This window comes from Calliphora vicina, chromosome 5 (genome assembly GCF_958450345.1).
Source record: "Calliphora vicina chromosome 5, idCalVici1.1, whole genome shotgun sequence".
Lineage (NCBI taxonomy): Eukaryota > Metazoa > Arthropoda > Insecta > Diptera > Calliphoridae > Calliphora > Calliphora vicina.
In genome coordinates, this window is record NC_088784.1 from 42,561,342 (window position 1) to 42,584,985 (window position 23,644).

General features: G+C 31.9%; 1 protein-coding gene across 22 annotated transcripts in view; it reads left to right on the forward strand.

The window, feature by feature from the left end:
• The window catches only part of shot (dystonin-like protein short stop), a 149,228-nt gene extending 146,707 nt beyond the window's left edge, over positions 1–2,521 (forward strand). For all 22 annotated transcript variants that reach the window (XM_065513708.1, XM_065513709.1, XM_065513707.1 and 19 more), the window contains one exon: positions 1,115–2,521. In XM_065513708.1, coding sequence (XP_065369780.1) covers positions 1,115–1,259 — 145 coding nt within the window. In that variant the 3' untranslated portion in view covers positions 1,260–2,521. The remainder of the gene's footprint in view (positions 1–1,114) is intronic.
• Positions 2,522–23,644: the final 21,123 nt, after the last annotated feature.

The window sequence follows — 23,644 nt, forward strand, 5'->3', positions numbered from 1 at the left end:
TTGAAAATTCAGAAAATACTGTAAAAATTCTACTCAAATTCTAATAAAAACAGTGAAAGAACAAATGGTATATCTTATATAGTTTACGAGATATCTAGTGAAAACTTTGAGAGCTCGTAACTCAAAACTAACTTTTTCGACTTAGAATGTTATAGAATGGAGGCGTCGATATGTAATTAAACGAATACTTGTTTCATAAAACGTATGAAAAAAAATACTCATACAAACCGTAATCCATATTAAAACATTATACATATATAACACTGAGCGAAAAAAAAACTGGGAAGTGATAGTATTTTTCTGGTCGTTGTTATCGAGTATAAAATGAATCTGTTTTTGAAATTTGACACAACTCCTCCAAAATGTTGAGTTAAAAACCGGTAACTTAGTTGAATATCAAATGATTTTAAGTTGATTTAGAAAAATAGCATCACTTTTTAGGTATTTTACTTCATTATTTTTTGAATCACTGTGTAATCAGTGTTGACAAACATAAAATATTTTTCTTACCAAAATTTGCTACAAAATTACGTAAAGGAAGAAAATTATTTGACAATGAATTTAATTTTTCTGCTAAATTATCAATTGTTTCAGATCTTTTAACATGACTATTTATACATAATATCGTCCCCTTAATAAAACAACAGTGTATAATTTTTTGCCATTTCGAAATAATTGAGTTTAAAATTTTTGTGTTAGTAGACTTCTAGAACAAAAGTAATATTTCAATTGATCTTTTGGCCCACTTTATGGAAGTAGAATTTCACCAAATTTTGACCACATATAGAATCAGTTATGTAGATTCTATATGCTTATACACTATTGTTTTATTGAGGGGACGATATGTATTATGACGTTTTGCGTCACACGTTAACATTTTTTAAACAAGAAATGTCTGTTGTTAGCAATTTAATGTTGAAAACATTATGTTCCTTGTTTTATTGTATGTTATTATTTATAATTTATAAGTACATTTGCTAAATTTATTTTATATCGTTTAAGCTGTATTTACATTTGCTGTTTGTTTTTATGTGTTTATGTTTCTGTTCATTTATTTTAAAACAATTATGTAAAAACATAATTTTAATATTGTCTGTATTTCTTATTTTCTAAGGCGCACTGTTAGTGGCACTTCAACACCATCCGGCATGCAAACTCCAAGAAAAAGTTCAGCTGAACCAACATTTAGCTCAACAATGCGCAGTCGAACATCCCGTGGTACAACACCTGTGGAGAAACGAGAACCCTTTAGACTATAAAATATTAAGTGCACTGACGAAAGAGTAAACAAAAAGTGTCAAATTACAAGAAAAATCTAAATAACTTTCAGGTTAACGCACATACTTATATTTACATATATATATATATACATATATTTATATATGGCTTCAAGTCCATATTTATAAAACAAAAACTCTACTAACCACTAGTTTGAGATGCAAAAACTAACGACCACAAAGACAAAAGAAGTTAACAAATTGTTTTTGTACCCATAACACATACAATATATTATTACATTGATTTAAATGTATGTATAGAAAAATGTATATTTGTATGAAGCCATTTTCGCCAGTTGTTTTCAAAAAACAATAATGGTTTCAGCAAATTGAATTTTCCCTGATGAAAACCTAAAACATACACACAAAAAGACATAAAAAACCTCAATGATTTCTACAACAACAAGATTTACCATTATTATTGTTTAGTTATTTTTTTTTACTATTTATAAAAACTTAATTATTATTTATACTAATTTAAACTATAAAAAATCTGTTCTACTTTTTTGTTTAATACGTTTCCTTTACAATCCTTATTCAGTTAATTTATTTTAACTTGTGTTATTTTTTTCTGAAAAAATTATGAACCTAATTTTATTTTATGTATATAAATACTTTTTTAGAACACTCCAAGTGCTTTAAGTCAAAAGAATTGCAAAAGAATAATTATATAAACAAATTTAAATTAGAAAACCAAAAAAAAAAAATAATAAAAAAAATTATAATAAATAAACACGTACACATTCGAATTAAAGTCATGTTATCCGATTTGTCATTCTGACGTGGTCTGGCCTAAAATCGCCAGTTTAAGCCATTCTATGTCGGAACGGAACTAATTGGAAATGTGCAAAAATATATAATACTTATATGTAAAAGTAAAAAGCTCTTTAAATATTTATGAATAGACTATTAAAATGTTTTCTGTTTGTTTCTTGCTTTATTTTCCCTTAGTTAAACAATCATTATAATCTACTTATAATTTGATAATTAATTCTACCATTAATATAATTTTATGCAAATAGCAACAAAAATACTAAAAGTCATTATTGTAAGTTTAATATTATTAATATTATTTAAGAAATGATACTACTTTTTTGTTTTTTTTTTACATAATCATATATTTAAATATGCAAATATTGTATAATACTAATACTAAATTATTATGTTATCGATTAAAATGAATAATTGATTTTTTTAATTTTTTATATACAAAAAACAAAATTGAAATAAAAAAATAACATACACACCTTATTGTCTTTATTTTGTCTATAATGGTTGGATTGCGGTTTACAAAGAATTAAACTTTTCTGGGTTGTGTTCAGTATAGTTAAAATTTATAGAAATCGATAACATTAATAAATATGTGAAGAATCATAGGGACATTCACTTATTTGCATTTTCAAGTTTCGCGGTTTGTACAAAATTTGGACGAATACCGAAACCGTTACTTCTATAAAGAAAAAACATAGATATTCTAAAGGTTTTGAATACAATAAATAAAACCACGGACTTACATTTTATTGTAAAATGTCGAAGAAAAATATAAAATACTAGCGGATACCCGGCGAGTGCTACTACGCTAAAACAATAAACACATATAGTATATTTGTTGAAAAATTTAATTTTGTTTTTTTACTATTTCGAAATTAAACGCTTTCCATGTAAATCACTTTCATTTAACTTGAAAATATTTGAGACAATTTAACTATCAGTTGGGAAATTCTGATTTTTTATCGAAACAAAGAACAAAGTCATATTCGTAATCAGCAATCACGGGTGGGTATGCTCGTGCAATTTTAATTTGTTTTATCTGTACCTGCAGAAAAAAAAACCTTCCAAAATGTGAAATAGCGTATTGATAATGATTTTTTAATATAAAATATATTTAAAACTTTTATCGTATTTTCATTATTAATCACTCAGTTTTTACTAATGTAGAAATATACTTGTCTGAGTTGATACTGAAAGCAAAAAAAAATATTTTCGAATTAGCAAGGAAAATTAGTCGAGAAACCATTATGTTTTAAAAAGTACCCCTTTCTTGTCTCTCTGTAGAAAAAAACATATTTCTTAATTAATTATTTATTAATCGATGGTTTTATAAAAAAAACTAGCTTGGCGCGGTGCGCTTCGCTACCTCCGCCGTAGTAAAATAGAAAATGTAAAAGGATTTTATAAAAATAAATGAATATAATTTAAACCGGATTTTCTTGAGTAGTGAAAAGTAGGCAGTGTTGTCCAAAAATGATCTCTTATTAAAAAAAAAAGAGAAGTGAAAAGGAGGCAGTAAAATTTAGTTCATTGTGGTTTCCTAAACCTTTCTCATACTTAAGAAATGAGAATTGAAAAGGAGGCATGGTTGTTTGTTTTTCAAGTTTCTCCAAAAAATTTCTCTTATTAAGAAAAAATCAGAAGTGAAAAGTAGGCAATATATTAAAAACTTAAAATTTTCGAGTTTTAACAGGATGGCATTTATATATGGGCAATTCCACGAAAATGACTACCCCGAATGAAAACCCATGAAACTTTTTTTCAAGATAATTTGAATAAGAGAAAACACTAAAATATTACTATGTGTAAGTATTTAGAGCTTGGGTGTGTTCGTAAATGCAGCAAATTTGTGCATCACTGATGCCACGACCTGCAAACTTTTGCAACATATAACTTAATGATGCATTTTTTGCACAAATTTGTGTCATCACTGCCGCATTTTAAAATATAGTACCCTCTGAATGGAACATAAAGACCAAATTATTTTTCAGATACTCTTATTTTTGCTAAATCTATTCCAAATGTCACGTACGAGGCGTACAAATGTCACGTACGATGATATGGAATTGCCCATATCGCACTTGATCAACAAGAGGGTATTAACTCAAAATTTTACATGTTACATTTTAAGAGAATTTGAAAATCTGAATACATTATAGTATGTAAATTCCATTTAAAAATATAATTACAAAATGTGAACAATTTTATTATAAAAAGAGTCACATTTTGAATTAAAATTATAAAGTAAAACCAATTTTATCAACAAAACAGTATCAACTCAAAATACAACCAATTATAAATAAAACAATTTGATTATTTTTAACTAGAATAAAGGCACAACTCAAAATAATACCTTTTTTATGACAATATACGATGCATTTCTATTTCAACTTTTGTATTAACTTAAAATAATACCTTTTGTTGTATAAAAGTAGTCAGTCACTACATTATCACGAAAATGGTCTCAAATGTTGTTTTCGAGATGAAAGAGTAATCGGAATACGTTGAAATTTTTACAGTAGATAGATATTGATGTTGTTAGTTGATTTCTTGAAAAAATTTAAACTTTAAATCTTTTAGAAATAACTTTGCGATCAATTATTTCGCAACAAATGGCAATTAAAAGGTAATATATTATTTATGCCATTTGTAATTCTTAAAATTTTTCATAATTCCAAATTTAAATAAGTTATTAAACTTACAAAAATTATATTGTTTTTGAAATTCTACAAATAACTAAAGATGAAGGGAATTTTTCGATCACTGTAGAGTGGTCCGATAGCTCCTTCTATAAATATATAAATATTACTGCAAAATGTTTAATTTAGGACTTGAAACAATGAAAATTAAAGGTACGGAATAAAATATTTGTTATTTAGTAAAAAAGCTGAACGATTTTACAATTAACTTCGAAACAGAAATTTTAGGGTCTAAACATGACATGGCGGCCGTGGTGTGAACATATTCTGGCGAAACATTAGCAGAATCGCAATTAATAATCAAAATATTAACTTAGATTTAAGTGGTGTTGAAAGAGATGGCGAATGTGATTATAAAACAGTCGTCGAAAGTGATGTTAAGGATGACATTTATAATGATTACATTAAAATAGATGAATGCCATGATCTTAAAATATATATAAGTGAAGTTATTAACCGTGTAAAATATTTAATAAATCTAATGATAAACACAAAATATTGCAAACTTTCTAACATGGTAATAAACTTTTTGCGTATTTATAAATGCGACAATCATGCACTGTCTGACTTCAAATTAGCCACATTCTGATTCGGCAACGTTGATAGAGCATGAGGGTATAATACAATTTGTTATAAATAATTTAGAAAAAGGGAATAATTCATTTACTAAAGACTTATATAGATATGTACTCACTTTAAAACTTGAATTAAGGATCAAGTCCAAGGGTTTGCTAGTCAATTGTTTTGTAGATTGTTCGGGAGTGAATCTGATCAGAATATTTCTGATGAATATTTAATGATGTACTTTGTTTTCGAATGTTTTTTAACATTATCAATATGTACTTGAATTGTTAACTTTAACGTTATTTTTTGTTTTTCTTTAACAATAAAATATTAAAAACCATATATCAAAACTTTATTCTTTACTTTTTTTAATAAATTTAAATTATTGTGATCGAATTATTCGAACAAGTTAAAATCTCTTATTCGTTTTATTCGAACAAGAGAAAAATCGAATAAATTGAATACCCTAGTCTGAAACCATATTCATCAAATTTCCTTTCGCATGCAACCAGACACTATAGCGGACATAGGAAGGTGTAGAGGTTTTCTTTTTATATAAAAATTAATTTTTATTTTTTTTAAAAGATCTCTTACGAACAAAATATTTTTTATAAAGAATAAATTTAACAGAAATTCAAAAGTAATTTGATTTGAAAAAATAATATTAAATGTTTAAAGTAGAAGTGCTACACTGCATTGCTCCCCTCTGAATATAAACTATAGATACAAATTAATTATTAGAATCTAAAAATGCTGGTTTAAGCATATCAATTGAAATATTTTGTAATCTGTTATTGATATTTAATGTGAAATATTTAGGGTTTCTTTTTGTTATTTCATATCCCAAAACTCCAGTATTTGAACCAATTTTCATCCAAACATGGGAACATGTTGACAAATTCTTGCTTACAAAAATTTTGGGTTTAGAATGGATAGTTGTAGGGATGAAACGAACGAAAATGGATCCTCAATTATTGGATCTGTGAAGAAATCTCCGGGCAATTGTAATACTTCTCCGTAAATCATTTCAGCAACAGAAGATTTTATGTCTTCTTTAAAACTTGTCCGAATACCAAGTAAAACAGGACCCAGTGAAATTGTCCATTGCGGATTTTCAGCACATCGTAATCCAGATTTTAAAGTTTTATGAAATCTTTCCAAAAGACCATTAGACTGTGGGTGATAGGGTGTTGAAAAACGATGAGTTATACCCATTGCAACATTTAATTAACTTGATAAGAATTGTCGCCCCCTGTATGATATTAAAACATTTGGACATCCAAATCGGCAAATCCATCCATTAAAAAAGGTTATGCAAATAGTTTCAGCTTTTAAGTCGGATAATGGAAACGCTTCTGGCCATCTACTAAAGCGATCAATGCAGGTTAACAAATATGTATATCCCTCAGGTGCACTTCTTTAAAGCGACCACTTTTAACAGGAATTGTTGTTATAGGACTGCATGTATGTCTTGACATTTTGTTTCTTTGACATGAAATACATTTACGTACCATTATACCAATGTCTTTATTCATTGAGGGCCAGAAAAATCTTTGTGTTATCATATTTCTAGTATTTTTTATACCGCCATGAGTCAAATTATGGACACTAATAAAGACATCATTTCGAAAAGAAGGTGGAACGTAAGGACGAACTGTTCCCGTTGAAACTTCACAGTATATTGCCAAATTTGTATTAGGAAAATTAACTAATTTTAACGAATATGAATTATTATTGTCAATTAACTGCTTACGTTTATCATCTTCTTTCTGCAATTGTACGAGTTTTTGATAATCAAGACTTTTAACTGTGATTTCATCTATTCTTGACAATGTGTCTGCTACTATGTTCTCAACACCTGAGATATGATTTATATCCGTAGAAAATTGTGCAATATAATCTAAATGACGACATTGCCTTGGAGTGGCTTTATTTAAGTTTTGTTCGAAGGCAAAAATCAATGGTTTATGATCAGTAAATATTTTGAATGGCCTACCTTCTAAAAAGTACCGAAAATATTTAATTGCTGCATATATAGCAAGTAGTTCTCGATCGTACGTGCTATATTTTAATTGAGCATCGTTAAATTTCTTTGAATAAAATCCTAAGGGTTTCCAACAACCATTAATTAATTGTTCTAAAGAAGCTCCCATTGCAAAAGAACTGGCATCTACTTTAAAACCAATTCTCGCATTTGGAAGTGGAAAAGACAGAATAGTAGCTTGAGCTATCTCTTCTTTACACTTATTAAATGCTGCTAATGTTGCATTAGTCCAAGGAACAGGGCGTAAATCTTTCTTTTTGGCTCCAACTATCATTTTATTAAGTGGGGCTTGAGTTTCTGCACCTTTTGGCAACAATTTACGATAAAAATTTATCAAAGCTAAAAATTGGCGAAGAGAATGGATTGTTTCAGGTTGTTTATAGTGAAGAATAGCTTCAACTTTATTTTCCATTGGACTTATACCTTTATCAGATATCTTATGTCCCAAAAACGATATTTCTGTAACGCCTAACTCACATTTTCCGGCATTAATAACGATGCCATACTTTTGGAAACGGTCCAATAAAAGTTTGATGTGGTTAAGATGTTCTTCGGGAGAATTTGAAAAAACTAAAACGTCGTCCAAGTATACAATTACAAAATTTAAACCACGTACTACTTCATCCATGAAACGTTGGAACGTCTGAGCTGCGTTACATAACCCAAATGGCATTCTCACAAACTCAAATAAGCCAAATGGAGTTATGATTGCAGTCTTTGGAATATCTTCCTCATTTACTGGTATTTGATGATAAGCCTTCATCAAGTCAAATTTTGAAAAGATTTTTGCATTTGCCATAACCATTGAAAAATCTGTGAGATATGGAATTGGATATTTATCGGGTTCAGTTTTTCACCATATGTATGAATAGGGGAATTATTAGCAGCATATAGCATTAATTTAGAGGGTGATTTTGATTTTTTGCAAGGAAAAATTGAAATGTCTGCTCCGGAATCAATAAGGAATGCAATTTTTGATCGGCGTTCAGTTAAAAATAAACGAGAATTATGTTTACCATCGTCGTTAGACGCCGCAATTTGAGACGATGGATATTTTAGTTTTTTGAATTTGCAAAATTGCATGGTTTGATGCATTTTGTAGCTTTTTCAGCAAATTTCCAGTGATACCAACACATACCTGAATTTTTCTGGTTGCTTGAACTGGATCTTTCGGGAGACTTACTTCTACTGCGTTGACGTGTATGTCTTTCTAAAGCTTCAATACGTGTTACAATAGTATCAAGCTTTTGAAATACGTCACCTGCTTTTTGAGACTTGTCACTTTCAGAAATAATTTCTGATATTTGAATTGAATTTGATGAATATTGTTCACATATCTTATCAGCTAAACCAGCTATTTTTTCTAAATCAGTAGATTCTGCTACAGCCAAGATACATTTGATTTTTTCAGGAAGACGCTACATAAATATGTTTTCAACATTTCATTACTTACTCTAGAACCAGATAAACATTTCATTTCTTGTAAGAGATGAGATGGTTTCTGATCACCGAGTTCGAGGCCACTTAATAATTTTTTTAGTTGTCCTTCACCGGATTCTGCAAAATGCTGGATTATTCTTGTTGTCGCCGATGGCTCATATATTTATTTATTTAAATTTATTACGATTTTTATTTTTATTAATTTTAATTATTTCGGTTTGTTTATATTTATTGTTTGTGAGCTACCTTAATGTTTACTTAAATTGTCTTATTTACCAATTGTATGATCATTGTTGTTTGGTTCATTTGTCCGTTAGGATTTTTTATATTGTTTTGTATTCCCTTTTGTTCATATTTGTTTACGAACTAATCGCACTTTTTGTCCCTAAATTATACTGCAGTATTTTCGTTCAGTTTATTTATTTGGAAATGAACTGTTGTAATAGTACATAAACAAAAAGAAATTTGTAGGCTCAGTAATAACTGACTTTAGAATTAAAATTTAGTTTGTTGGGGATAAAGACTGCGGTAAGTCGCTTAATATATTTATAGGTTATTTTTTTGTAATAAGTTCTTTTTTTAGAAATAAACGGTTGCTCAAGTATATGCATCATTAATTGTAAATTTGTGGTTCATTTATTTGGGACTGGTTAAATTAGCTGTCCTCAACATATAGGCTCAGGTCGCAGCCAGCGACAAATTTTATTTCGCAATTTTTTGAGCGATCTTGTGGTTCCTTGCCTGCCGGAACATTTTACTTGTACTTTATGTGAATTTGTGGTTCCAAGCTGCCGGAACAAATAGAAATAATTGTGAAGCCGTCCCATGCCTGCCGGTACAAGTGTTTAAACTAAAGTATGAAATTTTTGTGGTTCCTTACACGCCGGAACGAGTAAAACTTTAAGCTGAATTTGTGTGTATTGTAACCTGTCCTGCTGGAACAAATTGTGTTTTTTATTTGTGATAAATTGTGTGGTTCCTTGGCTGCCGGAGCAATTAAATTTTAATCTGCAGTGAATAGCAATTAAGTTGTGAATTTTTGTGAAGCCCCAAGCCTGCCGGAACAAATTAATTTTTTGTAAAATATTTGGAGTGTGTTGCTGTTAAATATTTGTGAATTTGTGTGCCCTTTGAAAATATTTGTGATTCAAGATGCAACGGTCGCCATCTAGAAAAAGCTCTCGTTTGCAGACAGCAACTAGCCAAAATGTGAATAGTTCCACGCCTGCCGGAACAAATAGTTCAGCAAATGTTTCTCAAATGCCGTCGGTACAAAATGTCAGTTCTGTTGCCCTCGGAACAACGGTAACTAGTGCCTCTATAAGTGCCCCTAGAGAACCTACACCTGCTGTATCAACGCAAAACATTTTCAGTTCAACAAGTGAAGAGCCCTTTAGTCTGCCGCCGTTAGTGCCCGGTCCTAATGTGAGAACCCAGCCACCACAAACCATATCGTCTGATAATGAGAACCTGCAACGACAAATTGATATCCTGCAAGCTCAATTGGCAAACGCTCAACGTGCTTTAAGAGCAAATCAAAATTTAAATACGCCGAATGTTATTGGACATAATGCGCCAGTCATCCAAAGTATTAGCGGTGGCCCTGAGAACATGGTTGATCGCCGGAATCCAACGCCATATTCCTATGTTAGTCAGTCAGACCAGTTGATGACATCTCAGCCTCTTATTGTTTCCCCTGCTACAGTGCCCATGCCAGTACAACGCAAACTTTATGATCTGCCCGAATTTTGTGGTACTCCCGAGGACTGGCCAATGTTTTTGTCTGCCCTTGAACATTCGACAGCGGCATATTCGTACAATAATTTTGAAAATTGTTTGAGATTGCAGAAGGTTTTGAAAGGTGAAGCCAGAGAGTACGTGAAGTCGTTGCTCATCCACCCAAATAATGTGCCAACAGTTATAGAGCAATTAAAGCTACAATATCGCCCAGAGTTGCTTATTCGATGTCAATTGCAACAGATGAAGGAAGTTCAGCCCATAGCAGAAAACGCGATCGATAAATTGGTGCCGTATTCCATTAAGGTCAGAAATTTAGCAGCATTTTTGGAATCTGCCAATGGTTATCAACATTTGTCGAATCCAACACTCATGGAGGAGTTAGTACAGAAGCTTCCAATGAGCAAACGTTTGGATTGGGCCCAGTTTGCTTCAACGTTACCTCAGTTGCCGACTATTTTGGATTTTAGTACCAGCGTGTTGCAAATTTGGTAAGAAGTGTGCAAATAAGCAGTTCAAGTGGCAATAGATCTAGCAGTGATCCAAAACGAAAAGTGGTTTTATATGTTTCTGATGGCCCAGAACGTCAGTTAAAATGTTTTTATTGTGTTGGCCCACATAAAATTTTTGATTGTAAGAAATTTTTAGAATTGAGTGTGCCTAATAGATGGAGTGAAGTGAAGAGATTGAAGTTATGTTTTTCGTGTCTCAGTGGTGGTCATTCAAGTAAAGATTGTCGTCGGCGTAAGCAGTGTCCAATGGAAAAGTGCCAAAGAAATCACAATAAATTACTGCATGAAACTAAACCTAATGAACCAAGTGAACGATCCGTAAATGTGCCGCCAACAGAGAGAGCTTCAACAGTCGAACCAGTGCTTAGTTGTGTTTCCAGTGCTAGTGAAAGAAGTGATTTGTTGTTCAGAGTGCTCCAAGTGGTTCTTTATGGACCAAATTGTGCTATTGAAACTTATGCACTCCTAGATGAAGGTTCTTCGGTCACGATGATGGATAGCTCTTTAGTGAGACAGCTTGGAATGCATGGTCGACAAAGTCAATTGAATTTGAGTTGGTATGGTGGTAAATCGGCACAAGAACCAGTTATGGTGGTGGATCTTCATGTGAGCGGTGTTAATAAGAAGAGGAAATATGCTTTGAAAAATGTGTATGGTGTCTCGAATTTGAAGTTGCCTAGTCAGAGTTTTAATGCGGATTTAGTAATGAATCATGGTGTGCCTTTAAACTCATATGAATGTGTGGATCCAAAGGTACTAATTGGATTGGACCATTGCCATTTAGGATTGCCCGATGAAATAGTCCCTTTGGAAGATGCTGGTCCATATGCTGCCAATACTCCTCTTGGATGGGTTGTTTTTGGAAACGTGAAAGGAGGTCGCCCTGGAACACAAACATGTTTGCTGACACAGTTCGATAATTTAAATAATTTGGTGGCAAATTATTTTGAAACTGAAAATGTTGGTGTTAAGGCTCTACCAGTGATTGAGTCAAGAGATGAATTATGTGCACGAGAGATATTGAGAAATTCGACGAAGAGGGTTGCCGGAAGATTTGAATCCAGACTACTATGGTGTAATGATGACGTAGTCCTGCCGGATAGCTATTCCATGGCCCTTAATAGATTTTTTGGAATGGAAAGAAAAATGAAAAATAATCCTGAATTTGGGGCGGCCTATAAACAATTAATGAGTGAATATTTGCAGAAGCGGTATGTACGCAAATTATTATTGAGTGAAGTTGATACATTTCATCCGAGAACGTGGTACTTGCCCCACTTTGGTGTCGTAAACCCTAATAAGCCAGGGAAGATTCGTATGGTGTTCGATGCAGCAGCAAAGGTGGAAGGTGTCTCGTTGAATTCAAAGTTATTGAAAGGCCCTCAGCAGTACAAACCGTTGCCATCAGTTTTATTTAATTTTAGAATCGGTTCCGTAGCTGTTTGTGGGGACATAAAGGAAATGTTTCATCAAGTTGTTGTTGCTGAGGAAGACAGGTGTTCGCAGAGGTTCTTGTGGCGAGATGATGCTAGTGGTCCACCGGAAGTGTATGATATGCTTGTGATGACGTTTGGAGCTGCCTGTTCGCCCTGTATTGCCCATTATGTGAAGGAAATACATAAAGTTGCTGGTTTTGAAATGCTCAGGAGACATAGTGTACTTTGGGACGAGATGTTGCCCATTGTTGCGTCATTACAAGCGATGTGGAATAAATGGCGCCAAGAGCTAAGAAATGTTGTCCATGTAAAGGTTCCACGATTTTATTTTGGAAATGGTTTGCCCTTGGAGTTAGAGCTGCATATTTTTGTTAATGCCAGTGAAGATGTTTGGAGATGGTTGCCTACAGTTCTCAATGTTGCCGATGATACTACAAGAGCTGAAAATAAAGTTGATTTTTCCATTGAAACACGTTGGTTCCAAGGGCCACAATTTTTGTATGAAAACGAAGCTGACTGGCCGAATAAGAATTCTGAGAAATCTGATGATTTGTGTGAAGAAGAACTACACCCCAAATTTGTCATGCTGGTTAGTACAAATTTAGTTATTGATTTTCATCGTTTTTCTTCATTTCTCAGGCTTAAACGAACAATGGCTTGGGTTCTGAGATTTATCAATCGCTGCCGAAAATATGATAAATGTAATGGTTCGAGATGCCTGTGTGCTGAAGAGTTAAGGGTTGCTGAAACTAGTCTGTGTCGTCTGTCCCAAGAAGAATGTTTCGCCTTTGAAATTAACGTTTTAAAATCTGATGGTTCTTTAAAAAAGGACAACGAGTTATTTTCCCTTTCGCCTTATTTTGATGAAAATAATTTACTTCGAGTGAGCGGTCGTATTAATGGTGCAAGTTGGTTGCCTTTAGATGCCAGGCACCCCATTATTTTGTCGTCCTGTCACCGCTTTACACAACTATTTGTTGCCCATGTGCATAATAAAATGAGACATCAAAATTTTGAGGCTACCATAGGCGAAATAAGAAAAAGATTCAAATTGCAACATTTGTAAGATTCGTCGTGCTGTTCCAGTAGCTCCTTTTATGGGATCGTTGCCAAGTGATAGACTAACTCCATATGTCCGGCCATTTACTTATACTGGTGTTGACTATTTTGGCCCATAAAATGTGACTGTTGGTAGACGCCATGAAAAACGTTGGGTTGCCCTGTTTACGTGCCTTACAATCAGAGCTGTACATTTAGAAGTGGCCTATGATCTATCTACTGATTTGTGTATTTTGGCTATACGGAATTTTATAAATCGTCGTGGCACCCCGTTGAAGATTCGGAGTGATAACGGAAAGAATTTTGTTGGAGTTAACCAAGAAGCCCAGCGATTTGATGAAGTATTTGATCTGGTTAAAATTGAAGATGAGTTGTCCACAAGGGACATTGAATGGCAGTTTAATTGTCCACATAATCCTGCAGAAGGTGGAATATGGGAGCGAATAGTTCAATGTGTTAAAAAGGTTTTAAGAGTAACCCTAAAAGAAGTCGCCCCAAAAGAGCACACCTTGCAAAGTTTTTTAATTGAAGCCGAAAACATCGTGAACTCTCGCCCATTGACTCACTTGCCTGTCAGTCCGGAAGACGAAGAACCATTGACGCCTAAATATTTCTTGTTGGGTTCTGCAAATACGGCTCAAACGCCAGAAGGTATTGAAATTATAAAGCCAGTGGTACTGAAGAAGCAGTGGCGAATTGCTCGAGATCATTTTTGGAAAAGATGGATTGTGGAATATTTGCCCACACTTACAAGACGGTCCAAATGGTGCGAACATACGAAGCCTGTGGCCCCGGGAGATCTTGTACTAATTTGTGATCCAGCTGTTTCCCGCCGAGATTGGAAGAGAGGTCGTGTCGTAAATGTGTTTCCTGGCAGTGATGGTGTAATCCGAAGAGCTGATGTCCAAACAAGTAGTGGAATACTTAAACGCCCAGTTTCCAAACTAGCAGTCCTTGATTTGGAGTAGTGAATCGTTGCCGATCCACGGGGGTGGGAATGTCGCCGATGGCTCATATATTTATTTATTTAAATTTATTACGATTTTTATTTTTATTAATTTTAATTATTTCGGTTTGTTTATATTTATTGTTTGTGAGCTACCTTAATGTTTACTTAAATTGTCTTATTTACCAATTGTATGATCATTGTTGTTTGGTTCATTTGTCCGTTAGGATTTTTTATATTGTTTTGTATTCCCTTTTGTTCATATTTGTTTACGAACTAATCGCACTTTTTGTCCCTAAATTATACTGCAGTATTTTCGTTCAGTTTATTTATTTGGAAATGAACTGTTGTAATAGTACATAAACAAAAAGAAATTTGTAGGCTCAGTAATAACTGGCTTTAGAATCAAAATTTAGTTTGTTGGGGATAAAGACTGCGGTAAGTCGCTTAATATATTTATAAGTTATTTTTTTGTAATAAGTTCTTTTTTTAGAAATAAACGGTTGCTCAAGTATATGCATCATTAATTGTAAATTTGTGGTTCATTTATTTGGGACTGGTTAAATTCGCTGTCCTCAACATATAGGCTCAGGTCGCAGCCAGCGACACTTGTTTTCATAGCTAAATATCTTGCTTCAGGGGGCGGATTCATAATAATGTCTTTTACAGCAAATAAAACAGATGGATCAAGATGACTTAAGAGATATTCATATTTCGTAGAATCTTGAGTAATTCCATTTCAATTAAAAGTGGAATCAACCTGTAGAAACCAAATTTCTGGTTCTTCACGCCAAAAAGGAGGTAACTTTGCAATACGTGCAGCACAAATTGTCGGATGTGATAATTCTTCATTATTTGAAATATTTGAATGTTGAGAAGATTGTTGTTGTAGGCCAGAAGTCTGTGGATTCTCATTTGCAGAATGAGAAATTTGTACATCTTGTTCTCGTGGCGTCAACGGCATGATTTTTCTTTTTGATCGGGGTCACCAAATTGTAGAGGTTTTCTTTTTATATAAAAATTTATTTTTATTTTTTTTTTAAAAGATCTCTTACGAACAAAATATTTTTTATAAAGAAAAAATTTAACAGAAATTCAGAAGTAATTTGATTAGAAAAAATACTATTAAATGTTTAAAGTAGAAGTGCTACACTACAGTAGGAAAAAACATTCATGACTATTCCTGTTCTCAGTTTCACCATTCTCCCTATTTTTGGAAGCATAATTACAACAATAAATTTTAAAAAAATCTCATGTAAACATTTATAATTAGAAACGCTGAGGAAATTACATAATATTGTTGTAATTATGCTTCCAAAAATACGGTGAATGGTGAAAGTGAGAACAGGAATAGGCCCCATTGTGTTTTATATATTCTGAGGTCGTATGGAAAAACTAGGTAACTGGTTAGAAATACCTCGTACAATTTATAATTTAAGTTTAATGTAAATTCTTGATCTTCATCTATAACTTTGGCAGTGAAGACAACTGAACTGATTCATCTTAAAGACTGTATAAGTGCAAAAAAGCTTGGTGTAAATTGGAAAACATTTACAGAGCTAAGGATCTTGCAAGAAAGGTTCATTTATTCACATTTTGTTCAATAGCTGTTAATTTGAAGGATGCTGATGTAAATATTCCTAGTGAATTACTTTCAATATTTTTATTGTGTAGTTTGCCTCCTGAATTAGAAAATTTTGTTATTGCAATTGAAAGAAATTCGCAATTGGCTAAATTATATAAGGATAGTGAACCTGCTAGACTAAACAATGAAAATCGTTTTTCTATTCTGGAATGTGAAACAGATGAACCAGTAAATAAAATTACCTCTACAAAACCACCCCCTATTTACTTGAGAGAAAATAATTCAAATTCACTGGTTCAGAGCCTGATCTTATTAATAGGAGAGAACTCTTTTAAGTTATCCCAATCAAGAAAGGCACGATTCATGAAACTAAAATACACGTCAATAGTGAAAACGATTATAGAAAGGTTGTAACAGATTTTGAAACTCAAAATAAAAGTTTTTACACTTGTCAGCTGAAAGGAAGCAAGGGTCTACAAGTGTTAATAAAGGGTATTGACTGTAATGTTGAACCACTCGAAATAAAGCAAAGCTTAGAAGATAAAGGTTTTAAGACAAAAAATGTGATAAACATTAGAAATCGCGAAAAAAACCCCAACCACTCTTTCGTGTTGAACTTGAACCCGGTGACATAAACCTGAAAAAAAATTAAACACATCCCATATATAACCTGAAGTACTTATTGCATCGGTAGAAGAACCACATAAACGATTTGGCCCCGTCCAATGTACAAATTGCCAAGAATATGGGCACACCAAGGCATATTGCAATTTGCCACCAGTATGTGTTATTTGCGGGGAGTTGCATAACACATTCCAATGTAACAAATCCAAAGATGATCCTAAAATAATAAATGCAGCAATTGCGGAGGTAACCACAGAGCAAACTACAGGGGTTGTCCTGTCTACTCAATTGTTAAAAAATCACAAAGCCAGAAACCGAAGATTTTCCCCGCTCAGCCATTAAATAACATCAATATGAACTACCCCCCGTTGCAACAGACATACGACAACAAAGAAACAACCAAACTCAGACGCAAGTCCGTCAATCACAAAACCAAAATATGAACTCAGAGGTAAGAGAGCAAACGCCAATTTTCAATTTTACCAGACTAGAATCTACAATAGAAACTCTTGTGCAATCGGTAAATAACTTTACATGCTCAATGAGTAACATGATGCAAGAAATGCTTAAGATGTAATCAATGTTATTGCAGGCTGTGCTTAACAGACCATGAACTGCCTAAGAATATGTTTTTGGAACGCTAACGGCATTCGCCAACATAAAAACGAACTCGAGTATTTTCTTAAAAGTCATGAAGTTGATATAATGTTAGTTTCGGAAACCCATTTGACGTCTAGAAGTTTATTTAAGATAAATGGATATGTTTTTTATGGCACAAATGATCCAAGAGATAGAGCATGTGGAGGCTCTGGAATTTTAATTAAAACCCGTATCAAACACCATTCAATGTGTGATATTTGTGAAGATTATCTTCAAGCTACGACAATCTGTTTGGATGATTGCTACAGAAACCTATTAATGTCGTCGATATATTCACCTCCAAGGTTTTCGATTACTGAAAACAAATATGAACATTTTTACGAATCACTAGGACCCCGATTCCTGGCAGCTGGCGATTATAATGCTAAGCATACTTACTGGGGATCAAGACTTGTAACCCCGAAAGGTCGCGCTTTGTTTAATACAATTTCTAAATTGAAGCAAAATACCCGATGTCATTGATTTTGCAGTTACAAAAAATTTACCAATGGAACTAATGCAGGTTAAATCTTCATTAGAATTATCCTCGGATCACTCATCCACCTTCGTTACTCTATTGAACCCCCTATAAATAGTATCCCCGACTTGTCACTCTGCAATATCTAGCACGAAAATAAATTGGTTGAAATATAGAAAATATATTAGCACACACAGTACAGAAAATATGTATATCGCTAAGAACACCAGAAGATATTGATATCTCACTCAAAAATTTTGAACAAAACTTAAAACTTGCTGTTGAACACGCCACTCAAATAACCCAACAAATAAGATACAATAGACTCTATTCTGCAGACATTGAACAGTTATTAGCAGATCCCCTCAACTTAAAACGGAGCTTAGAAAAGGGTGCAAACGCCTCAGTGTGCTTCTTCACAAACGCAAAACTGACTCAATTAATAAATATCTGGAGAACTTAGATGCCACCCAGTACTCAAATTAATCTCTATGGTGAGCTACAAAAAAATTAAAAAGACCTGTTACGTAATTCTAGTGGAATCTATGTAATTCTAGTGGAACTATTGGATATATCGCAACGAAATTTCACAAGGAATGAGCTGAGGTGTTGATTTACAGTTGTTTAGCTTCTTAAGCGACACCGAGCCCAAGGCATATTTAACCAGATGGCAGCGTAACGCCACACTGTGGGAAAAATTACCAATCTAGCTTATAAAAAATATTTTTTTTTTTTTAAATTTATAAACCTATAGCATAGAATAATTCTATGATAGTTGCTACTAAAAAATGCATGCAACATTTTTCGATTGATATGTTAATTATGAAAATACAGGACCGTAAATGTATGCAATGAATAAGTAGTACGTTCATGGGGGATTTTGGTTTCATGTTTCACCCAATGAATTATCAAAAGTTTTATTGTGCTATTGAACCTACACTTTATTTTTGGATAAAACAAGTCCTAAAGATTACGAGGACATGATTTGTTGTAGTGAAAATGATTTTAGTAATACCTTTTGCAATTAAATATATAAAAGTATATTTTTGTCAAAATTTCTTAATGTGAAAAGGGATTAGAAAAAAGTACCCCTAATTGCCGCCAAACTAATTTTTGAATTTGAAACTAGACCTAATAAAGTAAGTCTGGACAAAAAATTGCCTGCCACAAAGTATAATTTTAAGCAATTGTTTAACCCTCTGGCTCTGGCACCAATATTTTTCTATGAACCGTGGCACTATTTACATTTGTAAATACGTTTAATTTCTTGTATAATACATTTAATTATATAAATATATAATTAATAAATATAATCATATTGTTGGGATTAGGGTTCTATAAGTCGAATGTTCGAACAATCGACTTTTTGCTGAAAAAGTCGAAGTCGACTTTTTGGTCGGAAAAAAGTCGAATAGTCGATAAAAGTCGACATTTTAGATTGTTAAAAAATATTTAATTTCAACATTAAACTAAAACTATTGCAATTTGGTACACTTGCATTTTTTGTAGTGTATGCTAATATAAATAATAAATAAATGTTTATAAAATTAAGCTTTTTTCTACACAAAATTCTTCCAACATTCTTCTAACTATTATCGCCTTGATAAATTTTATTTTTATCGCTAAACATTGCAAAAGGCGCATCAATAAATGTAGAAACTATATATTTTTTACAAGAAATGGTAAAAAGTTGAAAAAGTCGAAGTCTAAAAAAATCGAAAAGTCGATTTAACTAAAAAGTCGAAGTTCGAAAAGTCGACTTTTTAAAAAACGAAAAAAGTCGAAAGTTCGAAAAGTCGACTTTTAAAAAATGGAAAAAGTCGAAAGGTCGAAAAGTCGACTTTTTGTTTCAGCTATAGAACCCTAGTTGGGATACTCAACCATTAGGGATATTGGTGTAGCCGTCCTTAATTTCACCACAATAGGACCAGGCTTCAAATAACTAGTACCAAAACAGTGTTTAAAGGGCACCATACATTATCAAAATGCTTGATGTCACTTTCGTGTACGTGTAATTTGATGCTTTGATGTACACTTGATTGATGACTCGTCAATCTTCATTTTATTTTTGATTTTGTGGTCACAAGTATACTTTGTGTTGTGGTGTTAACACCAATAGCGGGAATTATATTTAATTTTTATTTGCACTAAAATGTATTTAAAAATGTGAATATAGGATGCAACTTTAATTGCAATAACGAGAACATGTTGAGAATAAAGAAAAAAACAAAAATAATAAGTGAAATATATAATATAAAAAATTATTCTCTTCATCCGACACACTCATCAACCTCACACATTGAAATATTTTTGTAAATGACTTCGTGATTGATGAAAAAACACCATACCAAGGCGAATTTATACAAGGTGGAGTCAGTCAAACAGCTGATGATTTTTTTTTTCGCTTTTTGGTTCTAACAGTTGTCAAAGCTAGTTTTTATATTTAAATATCTACATATTCTAATCGTATTAACAAAATATTTATTTTTTAAATAAATAAGTAAAGCTCTCACTATACAATTATCTACATTACATTAAGTTTTAATACTTATTTGTTTAATTTTTGTTTTTTGACGTTTGTTCAGACCAATTGTTGTATTTGTAGAACTGATAGCACCTTGTATGAATTCGCCTTGCACCATACACTATCAAAAAGTGACATCAAGCATGCTAAATATCAAAATGTTTTTGATTTTCCATCAAGCGTTGTCGGTGTCACACATACAAACACATTTTCACTAAAACTACCATAGTGCTTGATGAGTATTTTGATAGTGTATGGTGCGCTTAAAATTGAGATATTTAGGCCGGGTCGAATTGTATGGACTATAAAAAAGTAAAAAATCGTATATCAGAAACGCAATCTACGAAAAATTCTAAGAAAGTTTCCTCAAGAAACCATAGGTCTAAAAAGAAATCCTATCTTGCTCATTTCGACTTTTATTCAATGATATTTCAGTATATATATGGGGAATTTCATGTCAAGTGAACCAACTTTTGAAATCGATGTCTTCCGATCGGGATGAAATTTGCACCAAGGTTAGCTCTATTGGATAGTAACTCAGACACAATTTTTCAACAACATCGGTCGAGAACTCTCTGAGTTATAGGGGGTAAAATTTTGACAATTTGGTCAAACAGGGGTTTTTTCTTATCCATGTAACTTATTACCTATTGTTCTTAGCAAAATGTGTCCCAAATAGTATAGATAGCTATTTCTTCGATCTTTCGAAAAAAAATATTTAAAAAAAAAATAAAAAATTTTTAATATTTTTTTTCCGAAATCAAAAACTTTTTTTTTTTTTTTAAATTTTTTCTCTTTTTTTTTTTTTTTTTTTTTTTTCTTAAAATAAAGTTAAGATATTTTCCTTGAACACCTACTTGGTCGCTTAGTGGGATGCGAGTGGGATATCTATCAAAATAAATATTTTGTAACTCAAAACATAAAATTTTTGACTTTTTTTGCAAAATCAAAAACTTTGTTGACTTTTTTTTACAAAATGGACCCTTTTTTAATCTTTTTTTTTAGGTCAAACAAAAGCTTAGATATTATCCTTGAAGACCCTTTTGGTCGCTTAGTGGGATGCGAGTGGGATATCTATCAAAATAAATATTTTTTAACTCAAGACTTACAATTTTTGACTTTTTTTTTTGCAAATACGATTTTTTTTCCAAATGGGCCCTTTTTTTAAAATTTTTTTTGTAGTCAAAAGAAAGCTTAGGTCCATTCCTTTAAGATATTTTTAGTCCCTTAGTGGGATGCGAGTGGGATATCTATCAAAATAAATATTTTAACACAAAAATTGTATGTCTTGAGTTACAAAACATTTATTTTGATATATATCCCACTCGCATCCCACTAAGCGATCAAAACCATCTTAAAGGAATAGGCCTAAGCTTTCTTTATAGTAAAAAAAAAAATTACAAAAAGGGCCCATTTTAAAAAAAAGTCAAAAAAGTTTTTGATTTTGCCAAAAAATCAAAAATTGTATATCTTGAGTTACAAAATATTTATTTTGATAGATATCCCACTCGTATCCCACTAAGGGACCTAAAATATCTTAAAGGAATGGACCTAAGCTTTCTTTTGACTAAAAAAAAAATTTTAAAAAAAGGGCCCATTTTGAAAAAAAATTCGAATTTGCAAAAAAAAAGTCAATAATTGAATGTCTTGAGTTACAACATTTTTATTTTAATAGATATCCTACTCACATCTTCCTAAGTGACAAAATAGGTCTTAAAGGAAAAGACCTAAGCTTTCTTTTGAGCAAAAAAAAATTTTTAAAAAAAAGTCCCATATTGGAAAAAAATTTCGATTTTGCAAAAAAAAATTAAAAAATTGTTACAAAATATTTATTTTGATAGATATCCCACTCGCATCCCACTAAGGGACTAAAAATATCTTAAAGGAATGGACCTAGGCTTTCTTTTGAGCAAAAAAAAAATTAAAAAAGGGCCCATATTGGAAAAAAATTTTGATTTTGCAAAAAAAAATTAAAAAATTGTATGTCTTGCGTTACAAAATATTTATTTTGATAGATATCCCACTCGCATCCCACTAAGGGACTAAAAATATCTTAAAGGAATGGACCTAAGCTTTCTTTTGACTACAAAAAAAATTTTAAAAAAAGGGCCCATTTGGAAAAAAAATCGTATTTGCAAAAAAAAAAGTCAAAAATTGTAAGTCTTGAGTTAAAAAATATTTATTTTGATAGATATCCCACTCGCATCCCACTAAGCGACCAAAAGGGTCTTCAAGGATAATATCTAAGCTTTTGTTTGACCTAAAAAAAAAGATTAAAAAAGGGTCCATTTTGAAAAAAAAAAGTCAACAAAGTTTTTGATTTTGCAAAAAAAGTCAAAAATTTTATGTTTTGAGTTACAAAATATTTATTTTGATAGATATCCCACTCGCATCCCACTAAGCGACCAAGTAGGTGTTCAAGGAAAATATCTAAACTTTATTTTAAGAAAAAAAAAAAAAAAAAAAAAAAGAGAAAGAGAAAAAATTTAAAAAAAAAGTCAAAAAAGTTTTTGATTTCGGAAAAAAAATATTAAAAATTTTTTATTTTTTTTTTTAAATATTTTTTTTCGAAAGATCGAAGAAATAGCTATCTATACTATTTGGGACACATTTTGCTAAGAACAATAGGTAATAAGTTACATGGATAAGAAAAAACCCCTGTTTGACCAAATTGTCAAAATTTTACCCCCTATAACTCAGAGAGTTCTCGACCGATGTTGTTGAAAAATTGTGTCTGAGTTACTATCCAATAGAGCTAACCTTGGTGCAAATTTCATCCCGATCGGAAGACATCGATTTCAAAAGTTGGTTCACTTGACATGAAATGCCCCATATATTTTTTTAATAGTTTTTTTTTTTTTTGGATAAAATTCGAAATGCGCAAGATAGGATTTGATTTAAGATCTATGGTTTCTTGGGGAAAATTTCATAGAATTTTCCGTAGAATGCGTTTCGACCCACACTAATAAATAGGGTTAAATAAATATAACTTGTGATGGCGCAAAACCCCATCAAAAACAAGAGGTTTTTTTCAATGAAAATTAATTTTTTAAAAATTTTTATTGCAAAAAGCTATTGCTATGATTTAATCTAATATATAAAAATCTCGTGTCACAATGTTAGTGTTTGAAATCCTCCGAAACGGCTCAACCGATTTTTATGAAATTTTGTATGTATGTTTGGTAGGTATGAGAATAGGTCGTAAAGTATATTTCATACCGCTAGGTCACCCTATCCAAAATTTAATTTTACAATTTTTTGACCAAAAGTTTTTTTTCGCATTTTATTTATTTGACATTAAAAAATACC